Raw genomic sequence first — 22,262 nt, forward strand, 5'->3', positions numbered from 1 at the left:
ACTTTTGACCGGTGAAAATAAACACAGAATGTTTTACATAAAAATGAAAAATTATGATTATGTATAATTTGCAATTTGCACTAGTATAAGATAGGAATGTGTTGCGATAGCAGTAGCCGTTATTTTTAACTGTTATTTCACTGAAGCTATTTCACACTGTTACATCATTTTCATAATAACTGAAATATTCAGGTAGCTGACTACTTTTTTAATTATTGTAGACCTATAGGAAGAAAACCTACCCGTGTCTCCTGTCTAGAGTTCACGTCCGTTTTTTTAATTATTAACAATTTAATTTGTATGTAATTTCTACATACATTACATATATGCAATTTTATTATAAATGTATTAATTAATAAAGTGTCTACTTTGTTTAAACATTTCTTGAAAAAATTATTTTTTTCCAAATACCTATTTTCTTAATCATATCATTATAGTATGGTATAACTAGATCCAAAGTGAAAGTTAGAAAGATAGAAAGTGAAAGTTATCCTCCAACACCAAATTGTTTTATATGGTCTACATAATGTTCAGAAAAAAGTCACACCATTTTGAGCGTCGGGTTTGGGGGGGGGAGAGGGGGGGAGAAATCGGTAAATTCGTAGTTTTTTAAGTTTTTCGTTAATATTTCTAAAACTATGCGGTTTAGCATGAACAACCTTCTATACAAACATGTTCTACATTAAATTTGAAACAAAAAAGGTCCTCTGCATAATCCATCTAAAATGATCGGTTCCAAAGTTATGGAGGTAGTATTGGTCCAAAAAAGGCCTAACCCAGACATTAAAAGTAAAAGTTTTCCTCCAACACCAAATTGTTCTATACGGTCCAGAAATTATTCAGTAAAAAGTTACACCATTTTGAGCGTCCGGCTTGGGGGGTAAATAGGGGAGAAATCGGTAAATTAGTAGTTTTTTTTATGTTTTTCGTCAATATTTCTAAAAATATGCTTTAATGTTCTATACAAAAATGTTCTACATTAAATTTAAAACAAAAAAGGTCGTATACATAATTGTTATAAAATCAACGATTCCACAGTTACGGAGGGTGAAAAGTGGAGGTTTTCGATACTTTTTATATCTTTTGAGTAATTTATACTTTTTATATTTTTTGAGTAATATTTTTACTGATTGAAAGAAATTTTCTTTAACAGGATTTGCTATTTCAGTGGCCGATGGTATGTTAGTGATAAGCCCTTGAAGAAACGTCAACCTCACCACCCAAAATCATCTTCAATTGCCCAAAAAAAATATAAAAAGTATCGAAAACCCCCACATTTCACCCTCCGTAACTCTGTAACCGTTAATTTTATAACAATTAAGGATAGGACCATTTTTGTTTTAAATTTTATGTAGAACGTTTTTGTATATACCTAACATTGTTTACGCTTAAAGATAGTTTTAGAAATATTGACGAAAAACCTAAAGAAATAACTAATTTACCGACTTCTCCCCCATCTCCCCCCCAAATCGGATGCTCAAAATGGTGTAACTTTTTACTGAACAATATGTGGATCATATAGAACAATTTGGTGTTGGAGGAAAAATTTTACTTTGGATGTCTAGGTTAGGCCTTTTTTGGACCAATTTTATACTATACTACCTCCGCAACTTTGGAATCGTTCATTTTAGAAGGATTATGTATGGAACATTTTTTATTTCAAATTTAATGTAGAACATTTTTGTATAAAAGGTTGTTCATGCTAAACCTCATAGTTTTAGAAATATTGACGAAAAACGTAAAAAACTACGAATTTACCGACTTCTCCCCCCTCTCCCCCCAAACCCGACGCTCAAAAAGGTGTACCTTTTTTCTGAACATTATATGGACGATATAGAACAATTTGGTGTTCGAGGATAACTTTCACTTTGGATGTCTGGGTTATGTCATTTTTGAATCAATTCTATCATACTGTTAATGATCATAGAAAAAGTTAAAGTATATTTTAATAAATAAATTATTTTTATTAAATAATAATTTATTGAACATAATTTATTCATTAAAATATACCTTAACTTTTCTATGATTAATAATGATAGTATCATTACAAAAAATGGATTTTTGAGAAAATATTATTTTTTGAAAAATTGTTTAAAAAATTAGACTGTTTATTAATTAATAAATGTCCAGACAAATACCTATGTAAGAAGATGTTTTCTACGGACAAAATTTTTAAAGTTATTGTAAATGTTTATAAACTAATATTTTTTACTATATTAAATAATTTTTTATCTTTTCTTAATACATTTTGATAGGATCACTTTTCTACTTTCATTTGGCATAAGCAGAATTGTTCTATCTTCATTATTTTCTCTCATTTGTTATTGCAAAACAAAGGTCTCTGGGATAAACAAATAGAATACCTAACTTTTAAACTAATTAATGGATCGGTCTCAAATTTTGGGAGTTTGTTATGTACCCCAATATCCAACTTTGAGTAAAGCGAAACACTACAGTTCTAAGTTAGTTTTAGGAAAAGTTATTAATAAATAACGATTTTCAGTTATTTTGCAGTTTACGAAGCAACAAATTAACTTTTTGACTTTCAAAAATCGTCATTTTGAAGGTTTTTCAATGTTATAAAAAAATAAATTTTGTAATTTTATGTCAACTATTTAGCTTTTTACTTGAGTGCAAAAAATGGAAAAAATCGCGTTGATTGCACCAAATTGTTAAAATTAAAAAACACGAACTCTAGGCACGAAACATGAAGGATTTCATCCTATAGGTCAAGTCAACAATAACTAAAAAAGTAGTCAGCTACCTTGATATTAATTTGATTGTCCCGAACATGGTCTATTTCTTGCTAATTTCCCTGGCTGGAGTATTATATCAGTGCGACGACACGAATGTTATCTCCTTGTAATAATACAGTTTGAAAATCTGAACTCTAACTCGATTTCCTACTGGTAATCTTTAGTTTCTGCAATATGTGCAATATTGATGTGTTCAGTCAATTCACCGTCTTTGCGGAGCTTCTGGCGGCCCAATAATCACTAAATTTATGACTTCCGTTCTTTTTGGATGAATAGTGTTAGGTTTAAGATAACAGAATGCTATGTTTGTTTTATTTTTGAAATCAATGCAATTTCTTTTATTTAGAAACGAACGCCCACTTCTATTTCATTCATGGATGAATGATGAATATACATATTTGTTATTCGACTTTAATTTTTAAATACAAATATTTTGTGTACAGTATTTTTGCCGCCCCAGGGGCGTCATTTGATAGGGTTAGGGGAGGCAGTTGCCCCTTCCCCTGAAACTGAAAATAACTGAAATTTACAAAAAGTACTTTCAGTTTTCATCATTACATCACATAATATAATGTATTGTATGTTATATAATGCTTGCCCCCCCAATCAAAATTTCAAGCTCCTGTGCCGCCCTCTCACAATTTGCCGCCCTAGGCAGCTGCCTATATTGCCTAATGGATAAAGCAGCCCTGCTCTTTGAGGGTGCTAAATATGTGTCTCAGTCAGTCAATCTTCTCTTCTTCATACTATGTCCTTTCAGAACGTTGGTGACTATCAAAGCTATCTTAATTTTATTCACTGCCACCCACAATATCATGCTTGTATTAACCCCATAGCAATCTCGCAAGTTCTTAAAGCATGAGGGTCTTCTTCGTCCTGGACTGCGTTTGCCTATTTTTTTTCCTATGATAATATTTTGTAGCAACCTATATTTGGGACCTCTCATTGCATGTCCTAAATACTTTAGCTTTCTCTTCTTGATGCTTTTTATAATCTCAGTGGTTTTGCCGAGACTTTCTATTATTGTGGAATTTCGAATCTTCTCCACTCCAGAGACTTTTAAAATTCTTCTATAGCACCACATTTCGAAAGCTTCAAGGCGATCTAGATCGATTTTATTCACAGTCCAGGACTCGACACCATAAAGTAAGACCGAAAACACGTAGCAGCTTAGTTAGCGGATCCCCAATGCCAATTTTAGGTCTCTGTTACATAATACCATTAGCCCAGTCTGGACAGAATTTGACCTTGCATTAGGAGCTGCCCCAAATTTTATTTTGTCAATCTTTAGAGGGGGTCAATAGTAGTGTAAATTTAAAATCTCGACTGAATTCCACTATTGCGTTAGCCGCCATCTTGATTTTAAACGAGAGCCGTTTTTGCTCAATATCTTCGCCATTTTCGACTTTTCGATATAAAATGTGAAATTGTTGAAAATACGATTTTATATGATTTCGTTTATTATAGTTTTTTTCGTGAGGTCGATATTTTCCGAGTTATGGGGAGGGGGAAATACTGACAGTTAGAGCATAATTATTGAATTATTGAATTATCTCGTTTATTATTAGTTTTACAACAAACATGTGCGTGTACAAAAACGAAGAGAATTAAATTTTGTATAATTTTGATCTCTTTAATTTTTTTGATAAAATCAATATTTAAGGTAGTACGTACGCGGTAAATGTGCGAGGGTAAGACCTGATTTATTTTACAATAAAATATGTAGGAAATTGAATTTCCAAAAATTTTATTTCCTACGGTTTTTGTCGAAAAGTTGAAAATGGCGGAGATATGAAGGAATAACGGTTCTCCTTTAAAATCAATATGGCGGCTTATGCAACCGCGGAATTCAGTAGCGATTTTAAAGTTACAGTACTATTGATCTCCCCTAATGGATAGAATTATAAAATTTGGGGCTGCTCGGAAACAAGATTCAATTCAATAATTATGCTCCCGCCACCACTTTTTATTATTTTCCCACTGATCTCGGAAAATATCAACCGCATGAAAAAAATTGTTAACATTCGCGGACACGCTTCAGATGTAGAAACGTCTTCTTATGAAGAAAGTGACTTCATATGCAGTCGTGTCCGTGAATGTGTTAAAAAGAAATTGTAGGAAATCATAATATTTGGAACAATTTTAGTTGAAAATGGCGTAGATATTGAACAAAAACAATTGCTATAAAATCAATCACGTCTTACGCTCGCGCAATTACCGCATACGTACTACCTTAAATATTAATTTAAACAAAAAAATGAAAGAGATAAAAATTTTGTAGAATTTAATTCTCTCTATTTTTGTATAGGTACATTTTTGTCGTAAAACTAATAATAACAAGATAATTTAATAATTATGCTCCAACTGTCACTATTTTCCGACATAACTCGGAAAATATCGACGACACGAAAAATTGTAATAATAGAAATTATAGAAAATAACATTTTCAACAATTTTGGTTAATATACTTTTTGTTGAAAAGTTGAAAATGGCGGAGATATTGAGCAAAAGCGGTTCTCGTTTAAAATCAAGATGACGGCTAACGCAACGGCGGAATTCAGTCCAGATTTTAAATTTACACTACTATTGACCCCGTCTACAGATCAGAAAAATAAAATTTGGGGCAGCTCCTAATGCAAGGTTAGGCCTGTTGTTCGTCTAACCCGACTGGACTACATGGACATCATTCTAAAAGCGGCTCTGCCCTGCTCTATCCTAGATCTAATTTTGCCGTGAGTCTCTGCATTACAATTTAATTGATATTCGAGGTAAACAATTTAATCAACTTAATCAACTCAAGTTTGATATTATTTACATATACTTCTTCTTTAGGTTCTATTTCCGCGACGAAGGTTGGCAATCATCATTGCTATTCTCACGTTTGACACTACAGCCCGAACGAGTTCAGTTGAGCTGCATCCAAACCATTCTCTGAGATTTCTCAGCCAGGACATTTTTCTCCTACCTATGCTGCGCCTTCCTTGAATCTTTCCCTGCATAATTAATTTTAGGAGTTCATATCTGTCACCACTTGTTATATGACCCAAGTATTGAAGTTTTCTTATTTTGATGGTATCCAGTATCTCCCTGCTGTTCTCTATTCTCCTTAGTACTTCCTCATTGGTTATTCTGTTTGTCCAGGAGATTCTCAGCATTCTTCGATACGTTCACATCTCAAATGCTTCCAATCTATTAAGGCATTGTTCATTAAGAGTCCATGTCTCCCGACCATACAAAAGAACAGAAAATACATAACATTTTAGTACTCGCTTTCTAAGATTTAGGCTGAGGTCTCTACAACATAATATTTGTTTCATATTAGTGAATGCACTTCTAACCTTTTTTATTCTAATTTGGATTTCTTTGGTATAATCGTTTGTTTCACTAATGATTGTCCCGAAATAGTTATAATCCTGAACTCGTTCTATCGTCTTATTATTTACGTGTAGATTGATGTTTCTAATATTTTTCTTTTATATAACCATGAATTTTGTTTTCTTTATGTTTAGTGACAGACCAAATTCTTCACTCGTTGCAACAACCTTATCTAAAATTCTTTGTAGTTCTGTAATAATTTCTGTTATTAGTATTGTGTCATCGGCATATCTATTTTTTACATACACAGTGTGGGCCAAAGAAAACAGTCCACCTCGATATTTGACAGTAGTTATTACATTTTAAGGAAATGCCGAAACAGGTCGATTTTTGATCTAAGTGGGACAAATTTATACGGTACATAAATCTGTCATTTGTCAACTCCTCCATTCGACTTCCTCCACTCCTTATTTTTAACCCTTAACTACAGAGATCCGGTATTTTTTACCGGTGGGCATTCCCAAAATGTGGATTTCGTGGTAACCTCACCACTTAAATTTTCGTAGATGCTATTTTATATTTCATTTGTGATTCTATGTTACGTTTATTTGTTAAAAAAAGTCTAAATTTTTGTCCATATCATTTATAGCCGTTTGTTTCAATAGACCAAAAATGTCACCAAAATTCTCGTTCAATAGATTATTCTTTAAAAATCTTGTATTATATTATTAAAATCACTCATTTTACCATTTTTCCCATAGCTGGAAACTCCAGAAAAACACATATTGCATATTTTTTTGTTTTTTATTAGTAACTTTACATTTTGACTCTATTTTATAATGACCGGTAAAAAATACCGGGGATCTGTAGTTACGTGATAATATTGGGATGTCTGTAGTTAAGGGTTAAATAGGGAATAAGGGTCCTGTGCTAGCTCATTTGAAAGGATATTCATTTCTCTATTCACTAATATTAAAATTGACATAACTGTTTATACAGGGTGTCCAAGGAAAATTATTTTGAATTAAATTAATTAACACAAAAAGAAGAATGTATGTAATTTATATAACTCAAAATACATTTAAAATACCACTGACAGAAAACAGAAAAAATGTTTATTTGATAAATAAACATTGTTTGTTGCTTGAATTCAATATTCAACCTGTAGCGGTCCGCTACGCTTATGAGTAGCCACTCCCCACAACCGTAATTAACATCGAATAATAAAAATACGAACAAGTACTCCGGTCAACTTACGCATCCGAGGCTACAAAAATTACCATCAAGCTGAAAATTAGCAGGATTGTTAAAAATACCATCATAAATGAAATCGATTCGTTCTATGTTGACTTCTAGTTAAATTAGTAATAAATATTGGTTTATTGCATTTTTGCATAGCCAATCTACTTGTACATATTTTAATGTTGACTAAAAATCACATGACTAAAGTCTCCATTTTATTGGCTTTAACCTTCCGTTACTCGCGCCAATTTTTTGTGATTGCATAGTCGCGCACGGTGCTGAAGACCGGGTCCAAAAATATGGGTCAGCAATATTAAAAAAAAATTTTGCGAAATTGTACACAATTATTTTATCTAATGAATATATTTATTATGATTATTTAATTTTGTAGATAAGCAAGCAAGCAATTTGATTCAACCCGACCTGTGGGAGATGTCCACCCTATCGAAAAAGTACATTCGGGTGTAACAATTCATTGGGGCGAGGTGTTTTGACCCGAGTTTAAAACAGGGATCACCCCACCTCGCTCCAATGCCCCAGGGCATCCCTTCCCCCCCCCCCATAGCACGCTGATGCGCGATGGGGGCACAACTATCGTAGCCAAATGCTCTTCACAATGGAATCCTGGGTAATAAGATTCCAATGTGGTGCCCTAATCGAATGCAAAAACTAGGCCAGCGTGAAGCGCTCTATGCCTTTATCTTCTAATTACTTATCCGCGGTACTAAAATTGCTTGCTTGGGCCCCAAGTCATTGTACCAAGCCCCACTGAGCTCAGTCCAATGGCTTGGAACTCAAGAATTTTATGATTTTTTTGTTTTTTATGATTTTTTTGGTGGCTTACGCCTTTTTTCGTTTTGTTTTTTTTGTGTTTTTTTGTTTGGCTTACGCCTTTTCCTCTATTTTCTTACTGGCTGACTTACCTGGTCGTGATGTTGGACCTACGCTTGGGTTACGTGTTTTCTTCGGCACTTGGTGTTTCGAGCTACGAACTGATTACTACTTTCACTTTTACTTTTTCATTTACTTTATCACTCTTATTATATTCACTTTAATCCACTATTTGCTGTTTAGGACGTTTGTGCTTCCATCGGTGGAACGCGTCATACCCTAGCATCTCTCGCAGTATGTGACTTGGGTGGTGCTCCAGTTCCGCGAATTTGACCCTTGCCTTATCTGTCATCATTTCGGTGACTCTCACCTGTTGAAGTTCTCTAAACAGAAATCTTTCTGCGACGTATCTTGGGACTCTGGCTGCTTCTCTTAAGCTGCTGTTGTGGACCGCTTGTATCTTCTTTTTGTGGGTGTTACATACTTGCGAGACTAACATACTAACATACTACATACTTGCATACTAACATACCCATGCGAGAGATGCGTATGTTAATACCGGTAATATTATGCTGTTTATTAATCTTAACCTTGTTTTTAGTCTTAGTTTACTTTTTCTTTTCTGCCTTTGAGTCCTCTTAATGTTGCTCTCGCGATGTTGGCCTTCTGGACTGTGGCTTCTACGTGTTTTTGGAAAGTTAATCCTTTGTCCATGATAACTCCTAGGTATTTAGCTTCATTTTTCCACTCGATGGGGTTGTTCTGCACCGTCAGCTGTTCTTCTGGCTGTTGTCTTCCTTTCTTATATAGTACCGCTTGCGTTAATTTTGTAGATATGCGTTTGTGTCAATTTCCTCGTGACACATCCCCCTCCAGGCCGAAACCAAAATTTTTTGAGTAGTATGGACATCTATATTAATAATCTATACGTATCCTGCAGCCGATTTTCATGATATACATAGTTATAAACAAATGAAGATCAAAAAACGGTAAATTTTCACTTCTTTTTCGTCTTTTACCAAAAAGTTAAGCATTTTAAACAAATTTGAGAGTAAGAAACTTAAAAATCGTATAAAAAACTTCAATATGGCGTTCGCTGAATATGTCTACCCTTATTGGTTGCTTAGAAAATTGCAAAATAAATAATAAATTTTGAGTTTTTATAAATATTCATAACGTATGTAAAATTAACTTAGAACCTTATTACACGGAATGCTGAGACTTATAGTGCTTAAATCATACCCTAAATTTCAAAGCGATTGTTCAAATAGTTTAAAAGTTATTTAATTTGTTTATCCCAAATTCACTTTTTTGCAACACTATAAGTCAGAAAATTATGAGGTTACAGTAATAGTTCGGAGAGTTTATGAAAGAAGGACATTCATACTATTAACTTAATTAAAAAAAATTACAAAAAGTAATTTTAAACAGTGTAAAATTAAATTGCAAAAACATGTCGATTTTTTGCTTACTTATAAACAATTAGAATAACTTTTTAACCATTACCCGTAGAAAAATTATTTTTTCATATTTAGAAAGACTGAATTTTTATACACATTTAGAAAAAAAAATGTCCTAGGACAATCAGGGACGAAGTTAGCCCCCCCTTCCCGTTCTTTTAAATTCACATGTTCTAACATTATTTTTTGTTATTTTTTTTAAATTAAATTAAGTGTAAATCTTCTTCTTTCATAAACTATCCAAAGTATTACTGTAACTTCATCATTTTCTGACTTATAGTGTTGCAAAAAAAATAATTTTGGATAAATAAATTAAATAACTTTTAAACTATTTGACCAATTGCATTGAAATTTGAGGTATGATTTAAGCACCAGAAGTCTCAGCATTCCGTGTAATAAAAAGGTTCCAAGTTAATTTTTAAGTAAGTTATGAATATTTATAAAAATTCAAAATTTATTATTTATTTTGCAATTTTATAAGCAACCAATAAGGATAGACATATTCAGCTAACGCCATATTAAAGTTTTTATACGATTTTTAAGTTTCTTACTCTCAAATTTGTTTAAAGTGCGTAACTTTTTGCTAATAGATGAAAAAAGCGAAAATTTACTGTTTTTGATCTTCATTTGTTTATATCTATGTATATCATCAAAATTGGCTGCAGGAAACATATAGGTTATTATTATAGATGTCCATACTACTCAAAAAATTTGGTTTTGGCCTGGAGGGGGTTGTGTCACAAACAGGATATTTTTTTCCTTATTTCTCTGAACTAATATTACTTTAATCAAAAATAACTTTGTTTATCATCATCTTCATACGTTTCCTCGTCAGTCGATACTTCCCCAAATAATTTTAATAATATTATAATCTCGTAATCCATATCTAAATATAAATAAACAAATATAAAAACATTGAAAATAAAAAAAGATCTTAAATTACCTTACTAATTAAAACTATCGATGTCTGATTTAGACACAAATATTTGTGCACAAATAGTCGCACCCGGTGTACCGCATCGTGTTGCCTTAGAATAAAAGTAAAATACTCCTTTTTACACTGCACGTGGACTTCGCCCACAGTTGACTGACGACTAAAGAGGTATAGGTATGCAGCAGCAATTCAAAATCTCCACTACAATCAGAGTTACAGGAAGTTATTTACATGGCCGGTTTCACACACCGTGTGGGAGTAACGGAGGGTTAAAGTAAATGTCGGCTTTTGTACGTAATAGGTTCATCTATAAAACCATCCGTTTTAATTTTTTTTGTTAAACATTAAATGTCTTGTTTTGGAATTTACAGTTCTTATTCATATTTTTAATTTTCGTAAAATATTTATGTTTTCAGGTGATGGATTCGGGAAAAGCACAAAATCTCAGCGACGGCGAACGCTATGTGATAGCTTTACATACACTCTTTTCTTTATCTGCAATCAAAAGCTACACAAATTGGGAAATATTAAATGAAGTTAAATCCGCGGGAAAATTTGATGATCTCGTACTTAAATCACATGAAAAGTGTATATTGTTACAAGCAAAAGTTCACAGTGGTACAACGTGCACTAAACATTTTACGGCAATCAAAGGTGATTTCAGTATTGCAAAGTATTTTTTGTCTTATCTAACCGCAAAGAAATATTTTGAAATAACAAGCAACTCCTTAATACTATGTACTGCTGCTAAGCTGAATGTGGCTGATATTATGGATGAATTTGGTCCCGAGACAAAAAATTATGCTGATGAAAACTTGCAGAAAATATTTGGTACCGAGACAAAAAAGTATAAAATTAAAAATGAAGAAAAAATCGTTGACAAGCTTTTAAGCACCATAAAACAATTTCAAGATAGCATTAGTAATAAAGAAACCGACAAAGAAAAAAAAGTATGGAAGAATTTGGATATCAACAGAGAAGACATAAAATCATTCATATGTTTTTTCGTTGTTGTAAAAGAAAATCTAGCGAACATCGAATCGTTAATTACTAGAAAATTACGTGAGCTCAATAATGATCTGAAGTTTAAACCTTCAGATTACGAATATGTAAAATATCATGTAGAAAAGTGGTCTCATTTACCAATTAAAAAAAGTGTGCCTATGACAAAAGACTATTTACTGTTTATTATTAATGGTGAAAATAATCGACTTTTTCTTCATAAGTTTGTTAATTCTAAACTTAAATTCAAAGAAGAAAATTTATATGAGTTTGATTCAAATATTATTTGTGTTCAACCGCATGATAATATCGCTATGCATTTATTAAAAATTTTCCGAAGCATTGAAAATGCAAACGGGTCATATTTACCTATAGAAGAAAACACATTATGTTTGATGCAAAAAATAGAAAATAAATTTCATAAAATGAAATATACAATGGAATATAAAGTTATATGTGATATGATAGACACATTTAGATGTGACAAAATTAAATACTTAGTTGTTTCGTTTCTATCACTTGATGAAGATAAATCATTAGAATTATATGAGAAAATATGTACGATTACTAAGGAAGATCCCACTAAAAAAGTATTTATAATCATTAAAGAACATCAATTGCAAAATAGTGAAATATCAGTCAAAGTAATTAACAATAAAATATACTTCAATTCACTAGAAAATGAGACAAAAGAACACATATTTGACAAAGAAATTCTCTTTCAAGAAGAAATTGTCACATTAAGGAAGTTAATTACTAAAAAGAAAAGTGTTGACTCTGAACCTGAGTTTAGAGTTCAGATTAATGAAATTGAGATAGATGAGGGTCTTAAAGAAATAATATTTAGCGAAGATAATTACTCGATAGGTTCTAATATACAAGCCCAATCAAAACCTGATGAATTTTATATCACTAGAAAGCTGATGCTTAATGCTAATTCAGAAAATTTACAGAAAAGTATAAATAATGTTGAAAGAACTATACCAATACTGACTGACTCTGACTCTGAATCTGATTCTGACTCTGACTCTGAATCTGACTTTGACTCTGATTCTGACTCTGACTCATACGAACATATAAGGAGAGATGTATTTCGGGAAAAGAAGTTTTTCGAAAAAATACATAAAAAGATAGTTGTTGTTATAGGTCCACCCGGTGCAGGCAAAACAACTGCATTGAAACAAATAGTATCATTCAAAAAAGCTAAAGACAAAGAAGATTCCAAATTGACATGGGTAATTAATGTTGATTTAAAAAAGTATAAACAATGTTTTCAGAAGGATAGTGAGAAAACCCTGTGTAATCTATTATATCACAATGAAAATATAACTCATTATTTCGAAGAAAAACTTATGGAGTCAATGGATAAAATGTTAATTATAGACGGCCTTGACGAGAACTGTCCGGAAGATATCAAAGAAATACAAAACATATTAGCAGATCATAATGCCTTTCAGGCCTTGAATATTTCCATGGTTATTATGGGCGCAAGAGAATACGATTTTATCTTAAAAGAAATAAGAGATTTACATAGTTGTGAGATAGTTAGACTCCTTCCATTTTCACGTAGAGATGGGGCTTCTTTCCTCAAAGAATATCTTAAACCTGCCGTAAATATTGAAAATGATTTATTTAAAAAGGTGAAAAATTTTGCTATTAAATTTTCACAATCGATTTCTTCAACGCCACTATCGCTAAAAATGATTTCTAAAATAATAAAAAATAGCATACGTAAAAATGACTGTATGGAATCTTTATCAAAGGTTTTTAATAATTTTTCAAACCGATATTATTTTTATAATTGTTATATAGAAGCAATCAGAGACGAATTTGCACAAGGTGACAATATATACCGTCAAGCGTTTGACAGGTATATAGACTCGTTAAGAATTTTAGCGGCTAATAGAACGTTTTATTCTCGTTGGATAGTTTTAAGTTTCGTCAATGTTGATGCTAGTCTTGAAATTAGTAAAGATGTTTTAAATGTTGGGTTATTAAAGGAATCATATGGTTATAAAATGTATCAATTTGTTCATAAAACGTTTGAGGAATATTTTGCAGCAGAATTTGTATGGGATTACCTTTATAAAAATAGACATAGTCACGATTTATTGCTCGAAGTGCTTGATAAAGTGTTTATTCCCGCATACTATAAGGGTGTTTTGGATTTTTTTGAACAAATTTTGAAAGTTAATCAAAATGAAAAAATATCTGAGATCTCCATGGAATACAATTTGGCACTTACTAAGGTACATTGGAAAGAAGATATAGTACGGGTAGATAATTGGAACTACTTCTTTATTGTTAAATTAGTTTTTGATAAATATACTCATTTTTACGATATTTTAAAATCATACGATTGGTTGGTATTAACAAAATCTTTGTATAACGACCGCTATCGTCAATCTTACGCAAAATTTTTCGTAGAAACGGGGGCAAAGGTCAATAAAGTCAGTGAAATCGGATTTATTATTCTAAAAATGCTGTTACTTCAAGATAGGTTGTCCGTCGTAACATACGTCCACAGGACCGAGTGGTCCACTTTCGAATGCGACAACATACCCGAGGACGAATATTCGGTGGATTTTCTAAAATTTTTAACAAGAGAATACAATATAGATTTAAACTTTTGTAATGAGAATGGAAATACAATCGGTCACTACGCAGCTCGATATAATTCACTGAATGCTATAAAATATCTTAAAGAGCAAGGGGCAAATCTAAACATTTCCAACAATAAAAAACAAACACTTGTTCATGTAGCTGCTCAAGTATGTGCATTTAATGTCCTACGATATTTAGTAGAAGATTGTAAAATGGATGTTAACGTTTCTGATGTTGATGGGAATTTACCGGTTCATAGAGTAGTTGAATTTGGTAGAGTTGATATTTTAATGTATCTTAAAGAAAAAGGGGCAAATCTAAGCATTTCCAACAATAAAAAACAGACACTTGTTCATAAAGCTGCTCAATCTGGTAATTTGGAAGTCCTACAATATCTAGTAGAAGATTGTAAAATGGATGTTAACGTTTCTGATGATGATGGGAATTTACCGGCTCATTTGGCAGCTTCTAATAATAAAGTTTGGATTTTAAGATATCTTAAATCAATTGGAAGTGATTTAAATCCACGTAACTGTAAAGGAAAGACTTCAGTGCACTTCGCAGCTGCGGGGGATGCCGTTGATGTTCTCAATTTTCTTAAAGATGAAGGTAATATTTCTTTAAATTTAGACTTACGTGATAAAGATGGAGATTCACCCAGTCACTGTGCAGCTGCTAAAAATTCACTTACAGCTTTAAAGTATCTTAAAAAGCAAGGGGCAAATCTAAGCATTTCCAACAAGAATAAATATACACCTGTTCATATAGCGGCTCAATATGGGGCATTAGACGTCCTACGTTATTTAGTAGAAAATTGTAAAATGGACATTAACGTTTCTACAGATATTGGGGAAATACCGGCTCACTTGGCAGCTCTTTCTAATAAAGTTGAGATTTTAAGATATCTTAAATCAGTTGGAGGTGATTTAAATCAATGTAATAATCAAGGACAGACTTTAGTGCATTTGGCTGCTGAAGGCGATGCAGTTAACGTTCTAAATTTTCTTAAAAATGAATGTAATTTTTCTTTAAATTTAGACTTACGTGATAATGATGGATTTACACCCAGTCACTGCGCAGCTTCTAATAATGCACTTAAAGCTATAAGGTATCTTAAAGAGCAAGGGGCAAATCTAAGCATTTCCAACAAGAATAAACGTACACCTGTTCATGAAGCCGCTCAGAGAGGCGCATTAGAGGTTCTGCAGTATATAGTAGAAGATTGTAAAATGGACATTAACGTTTCTACATATCTTGGCAATTTACCGGCTCATTTGGCAGCTCTTTGTAATAAAGTTGAGATTTTAAGATATCTTAAATCAGTTGGAAGTGATTTAAATCAATGTAATAATCAAGGACGGTCTTTAGTGCATTTGGCTGCTGCAGGTGATGCAGTTGACGTTCTAGATTTTCTTAAAAATGAATGTAATTTTTCTTTAAATTTAGACTTACGTGATAATGATGGATATTCACCCAGTCACTACGCAGCTGCTAATAATTCACTTACAGCTTTGAAGTATCTTAAAGAGCAAGGGGCAAATCTAAGCATTTCCAACAAGAATAAATATACACCTGTTCATATAGCGGCTCAGTATGGGGCATTAGACGTCCTACGTTATTTAGTAGAAAATTGTAAAATGGACATTAATGTTTCTACAGGTAATGGGGAAATACCGGCTCACTTGGCAGCTCTGTACAATAAAGTTGAGATTTTAAGATATCTTATATCAGTTGGAAGTAATTTAAATCAATGTAATAATAAACGACAGACTTTAGTGCATTTGGCTGCTGCAGGTGATGCAATTAACGTTCTAAATTTTCTTAAAAATGAATGTAATTTTTCTTTAAATTTAGACTTACGTGATAATGATGGATTTACACCCAGTCACTGCGCAGCTTCTAATAATGCACTTAAAGCTATAAGGTTTCTTAAAGAGCAAGGGGCAAATCTAAGCATTTCCAACAAGAATAAACGTACACCTGTTCATGAAGCTGCTCAGGGAGGCGCATTAGAGGTTCTGCAGTATTTAGTAGAAGATTGTAAAATGGACATTAACGTTTCTACATATCTTGGCGATTTACCGGCTCATTTGGCAGCTCTTTGTAATAAAGTTGAGATTTTAAGATATCTTAAATCAGTTGGAAGTGATTTAAATCAATGTAATAATCAAGGACGGTCTTTAGTGCATATGGCTGCTGCAGGTGATGCAGTTGACGTTCTAGATTTTCTTAAAAATGAAAGTAATTTTTCTTTAAATTTAGACTTACGTGATAAAGATGGAGATTCACCCAGTCACTGTGCAGCTGCTAAAAATTCACTTACAGCTTTAAAGTATCTTAAAAAGCAAGGGGCAAATCTAAGCATTTCCAACAAGAATAAATATACACCTGTTCATATAGCGGCTCAGTATGGGGCATTAGACGTCCTACGTTATTTAGTAGAAAATTGTAAAATGGACATTAATGTTTCTACAGGTAATGGGGAAATACCGGCTCACTTGGCAGCTCTGTACAATAAAGTTGAGATTTTAAGATATCTTATATCAGTTGGAAGTAATTTAAATCAATGTAATAATAAACGACAGACTTTAGTGCATTTGGCTGCTGCAGGTGATGCAATTAACGTTCTAAATTTTCTTAAAAATGAATGTAATTTTTCTTTAAATTTAGACTTACGTGATAATGATGGATTTACACCCAGTCACTGCGCAGCTTCTAATAATGCACTTAAAGCTATAAGGTTTCTTAAAGAGCACGGGGCAAATCTAAGCATTTCCAACAAGAATAAACGTACACCTGTTCATGAAGCCGCTCAGAGAGGCGCATTAGAGGTTCTACAATATTTAGTAGAAGATTGTAAAATGGACATTAACGTTTCTACATATCTTGGCGATTTACCGGCTCATTTGGCAGCTCGTTGTAATAAAGTTGAGACCTTAAGATATCTTAAATCAGTTGGAAGTGATTTAAATCAATGTAATAATCAAGGACGGTCTTTAGTGCATATGGCTGCTGCAGGTGATGCAGTTGACGTTCTAGATTTTCTTAAAAATGAAAGTAATTTTTCTTTAAATTTAGACTTAAGTGATAATGATGGATTTACACCCAGTCACATGGCAGCTGCTAATAATTCACTTAAAGCTATAAAATATCTTAAAAAACAAGGAGCAAACCTAAGCATTTCTAACAAGGATAAGTATACGCTTGTTCATGCAGCTGCTGAATACGGCGCATTAGACGTTCTAGTATATTTAGTAGAAGAATGTAAAATGGATGTTAAAGTTTCTGATAATAATGGGAATTTACCGGCTCATTTGGCAGCTCTTTCTAATAAAGTTGAGATTTTAAGATATCTTAAATCAGTTGGAAGTGATTTAAACCAACGTAACCATCAAGGAGCGACTTTAGTGGACATGGCAGCAGAAGCTGGTGCAGTTAATGTTCTAAATTTTCTTAAAAATGAATGTAATTACTAGACAAATAGTAACTAGACAAATTCACAAAACACGACTGATCTATGTCAGAGAGTTATACTATATTATGTATTGTAAAGACATAAGTAAAAAATGTTACGAATATTGGAGAAGAAACCAAACAAAGGTTATACTACTGTAAAAAGTAAATGAAAAACATTTTGATCGAATAATATAATAAACTAAAATATTCATAAAATTATGTAATCGAAATGCTCTACATGTGGTGGAAGCTCTAGAAAATTTCTTGGTCTATAGAAGAGAATAACTCAGCCAAAAATTGCTTATTAATATGCGATATTTTAGCTCTACTCTGTACTCAAAAACCTCTAGAAAATTCCTTGGTCTATAGAAGAGAATACCTCGGCCAAAAATTGTTTGCGCAATAGCTCTGCAAAATAAATTAATATGCGACATTGTAGCTCTACTCTGTACTCAAAAACCGAAGTGGATTTAAGTAATCGATATTGGAGATTCCCACCCATTGTAAAATTTTAAGTATGTTTTTAAATCAGAGGGTAATCTAAACGTCGAACATTTTTATTCTAGTCCAATCAACAGCCATTTTCTCGTAGAATTTTTTAGAACCAAGGTCGATTTTCCTGAAAATTTGTATTTAGGTAGTAATTACAACCTTTGTCAAAATCTACCCTATGCCGAACTGCGCTTTGCCCTTGGGGTGAAAGCAATCCCATCTGGGGGATGAAATTTGTTTAATCAAAATAACTGTGGAAATCGATAGGGAGATCAATTCTGAATAAAAATTTTTTATAATTTTTTTTGCAAAATTGATATTTTCCAAGTTATTTTCGATTGAAACTATGCATTTTTCATTGAAAAAACTCACGGTTTATAACCGTTTTTCATAAATAACTTAAAAAAATTAATTTTATAGAAAAAATCATTAAAAACAAAATTGTAGCTAATTACAAATCAAAGAGACTCGCATCTAAAAGACCTATGTAAACAAAATAACCACTGACTTATTGCTCTTTAAACGATGGCTATTTTCGAAGAATATCGAAATGGAGAACTTTCAATCTCAAAGAACTCGAATATGGTGCAATTTTTTGGGAAATCTTGGCAGAAATTTTTTAAAATTCATTAAAACATCTTTCAAATCGGCTCTGACAAAAGTTTTTTGCACAATAATTGACTGACTTATGACGAAAATCAAGTCGCTCTCTGATTTTTTCTCTTGGAAATGTAAAAATTAAACCCTCGTTGTTATAATCCTAATAGAAATGAATAGCTTTCCACTTGAAATTAACATTTAGGTACAGTTGATACAATCCATGTGATTTGACCGGTTTGGAATGATAAGTTTGGAATAAATAGTTTTTTTTTTATTTAGCTAATGCCTCGACAACTAATGGCCATTGGCATGGTAGGTACGGTAAATTTTTACAGTTAGGTACCTAGTGACATGTGTAGTGTGTGTGTTGAGTAAGTGTCTTGTTACTTTGCAAAGTCGACGTCATTGTCTTTGCAAAGAGACGCTAATTGTATCCGAACGTCTGCGGTCCCTCTGGTGAGTACCGATCCCACAAGGACAGAAACTGTTTTCATTTATTAATTTATAATAAACGAAAAATTTCTGACCCTGGTGAGATTCGAACTCACGACCTTTCGGATTTTTTGATCCAAAGGTAGGCGCTCTTACCACTGAGCCACGGAGGGGGGAATAAATAGTTGATTAAATCTAAAATGACATTTTTAAAATTTTTAAAGAAAGTGCCTTTTTCTTAACCCGGCACCTGCCACGTGGCTTTGCAAGGCGCCAACTGCCACGTGGGGTGCTCACAGCACCCCTTAAAAATTTTCTGTAATCTACTTGTTTAAAAAACAAAATAATGTGTTGAGTAACACAAGAATATAAAGAACATGTTTTATTAACTTATTAGCCACTAATATGTTATAAAAGTTAAAAAATAAAATGAAAAAGGTGTTATAAGCAAATTAACAAGTACCAAGCCATAATAAATGAAGTCAAGTAAAATATCTAAAAAAAATTAAGATTTAGTGAGTATAGAGTCTATATTAATAATTTAAATCAGTTATTTCAATAAAAAATGTAAATTTGACCTGTTTATCAAAAATACAAAAAAAAATTTAAAATTTAAAGTGCCAGATGATGACACCCCAATTCGACTTTAGAGCTATAAGTTCAGAATGACACTAAATAACCACTTCACACACTAACACATATATGCTATTGTAACAAAAACGAGCGTTCGGGTATTTATTTACGACTTTATTATTTATTTATACAAGTTTACTTTACAAACTTTAGCTTAAGACTAAACTCTATTTACAAATATGCCCGTATTTATACCCAGTTGTTATTCTGGAACAATCGACGCCCATCTCTAGCTATCCGCTTGTTCCGCCTACGGGTCGTGCGTTCGAGAAGTCTCTCCTCCTTTCCGCCGAGGCCTAGATCATTCGATGACGTCATTCTCGAGGTGTTTACTGTTATACGGCGGTCGGCCAAGATTTCTCTTTTGTTACACTATATAATATTATAGAAAGCTATTATGACGCACAGCTCGGTTACCAAACTTGAAATACCAAAAATTTGATAAAAATGTGTTATGGGGTGCTGGTAGCATCCCACGTGGCAGGTGCCGGGTTAATACATCCAAAAGTATTATTAATGTGAAAAAATGTTTTAAATATTAGGTAAGTGTAGAATTTCTTTTACTGAAAATTATGATTTTTTTTTGTTTTGTACCATGAATACTTTTAGGTTTATTTAAGAAAATGCACTTTTTTTTAAATATAATGTCACTTTCGATTTATTCAACAATTTTTTTTTAACCTAAGCATTACAAACCAGTCGAATCACATGAATCGTATCAATTATATACAAATAAAGTTAATTCTAATTGGAAAGCTATTTATTTCTATTAGTATTGTATCGACAAGGGTCAAATTTTTACATTTCAAAAAGAAAAAAGCAGAGAGCAACTTTATTTTTGTCTTAAGTCAGTCAGTTCTTATGCAAAAAACTTTTGTCAGAGCTTACAGTTGAGTCCGCGAGTCTTTACCCGTGCGTCATTAATACCTGGCGAGATAAAACACATACTTTTTATCTAGTATCATTCTCTTCCACGCATGAAACTCATGACAAACCAGCTGCCGTTTGTTATTAAGTAAAAACACATGTTATTTGTATGAACCATCTAGACTCAGTGCATTGAAAAGAGATAGGTACAAAAAAAGACGATTCGCTATGTTTTCATATTTTAAGCACAATTTGTTTGACGTTTCTGCTTAGTTTACTTTTGTGGTTGTCAGTCAGTTGAATTTTTTGCGGTTTTTGTCGAATTTTTGTGTTTTGAAGTTTCTTTATATTACACAAACAGTTGTTTTCACAACTAATTTTATATTGGGCTTTGAAATTTTAAGGTAAATAATTATAAATTGAAGAGTCTCAGATGCAGAATCCACCAATTTTAACAAATATCAAAACTGGTAGATAGTAATTTAAACCTGAGGTTTATTAATGGAAAAAGTCGCAGATTAAGGATGCATCAGTAACAACTTTCAACGGGAAAGGTCTCAGGTTTAAATTACTATCTACCAGTTTTGATATTTGTTAAAATTGGTGGATTCTGCATCTGAGACTCTTCAATTTGTTATAAGATGTCGCTGTATCGCGTCTGATGGGAAATTTGGATTATTTTTCAAGTTCCCTTTAAAATATTGGTGGAGCAAATTTACGATTCAGAGGTGTGCACGCCATCAAAAGCTACTGATGACGCCTGAAATGGTAGAAACAGTCTGTCTAGCGGGTGTGTAACCCTCTGAATCGAAAATAAGCAAAACCAACATTTATTATTTTATTATTGTAAATAATTATATTTTGGCAATTAATATTTAAAACATACAAAGCTAACGTCATTCACACAGTAAAGAAATTATTGTGTTTAGATTTCCGTCAAAGTGAATAAAATAACAAAAATAAAATATGTTATTGAATTTTTTTATAAATTGTTTATTTATTTATTAATCAATAATAATAAAAGAATTTATTAAGCTACTTCAAATGTAGCTGTAATTCTGCACAAAGATTTTGAAGCAAAACTTACATTTGACATTCTATATATTTGATAACGTCAAATTTTTTAATAAAACCCGTAACCGGAACAGTAGCCACTTTCGGTCAGCTGTTGTTGCGTGAAATAGATTTCCGACTTATTTCGTATGCTTTAAATGATGACGCACGGGTAAAGACTCACGGACTCAACTACTTGAAAGATTTTTTAATGAACTTTAATAAATATTTGTTAAGTTTTCCCAAAAATTTGCACCACATTTGAGTTATTTGAGATTGAAAGTTCTCTATTTCGAGGTTCTTCGAAAATAACCATCCTTTAAGTAACAATAACTCAGTCGTTATTGGGTTTACCTAAGTCTCTCTGACGAGAATATCTTTGTTTTTTTATTAGCCACAATTTTGTTCTTTATGATTTTTTTCTATGAAATTAAAGGTTTTTAAGTTTTTAATGAAAAACGGTTTTAAAACGTGACTTTTTTCAATGAAAAATGCAGAGATTCAATCGAAAATAACTTGGAAAGTGTCAAAATTCCACGGTTTTACAGTTTTTTACCGCTGATGAGTAGTCTATTCGTACTTGAT

General features: G+C 32.3%; 1 protein-coding gene across 1 annotated transcript in view; it reads left to right on the forward strand.

Annotated features, from left to right (window-relative positions):
* LOC114338411 (uncharacterized) overlaps positions 1–18,594 on the forward strand; it is a 36,666-nt gene extending 18,072 nt beyond the window's left edge. The window contains exon 2 of the mRNA XM_050652902.1: positions 10,955–18,594. Coding sequence (XP_050508859.1) covers positions 10,958–17,620 — 6,663 coding nt within the window. The 5' untranslated portion in view covers positions 10,955–10,957 and the 3' untranslated portion in view covers positions 17,621–18,594. The remainder of the gene's footprint in view (positions 1–10,954) is intronic.
* The last annotated feature ends 3,668 nt before the right edge of the window (positions 18,595–22,262 follow it).

This window comes from Diabrotica virgifera, chromosome 6 (assembly GCF_917563875.1).
Source record: "Diabrotica virgifera virgifera chromosome 6, PGI_DIABVI_V3a".
Classification (NCBI taxonomy): Eukaryota; Metazoa; Arthropoda; class Insecta; order Coleoptera; family Chrysomelidae; genus Diabrotica; species Diabrotica virgifera.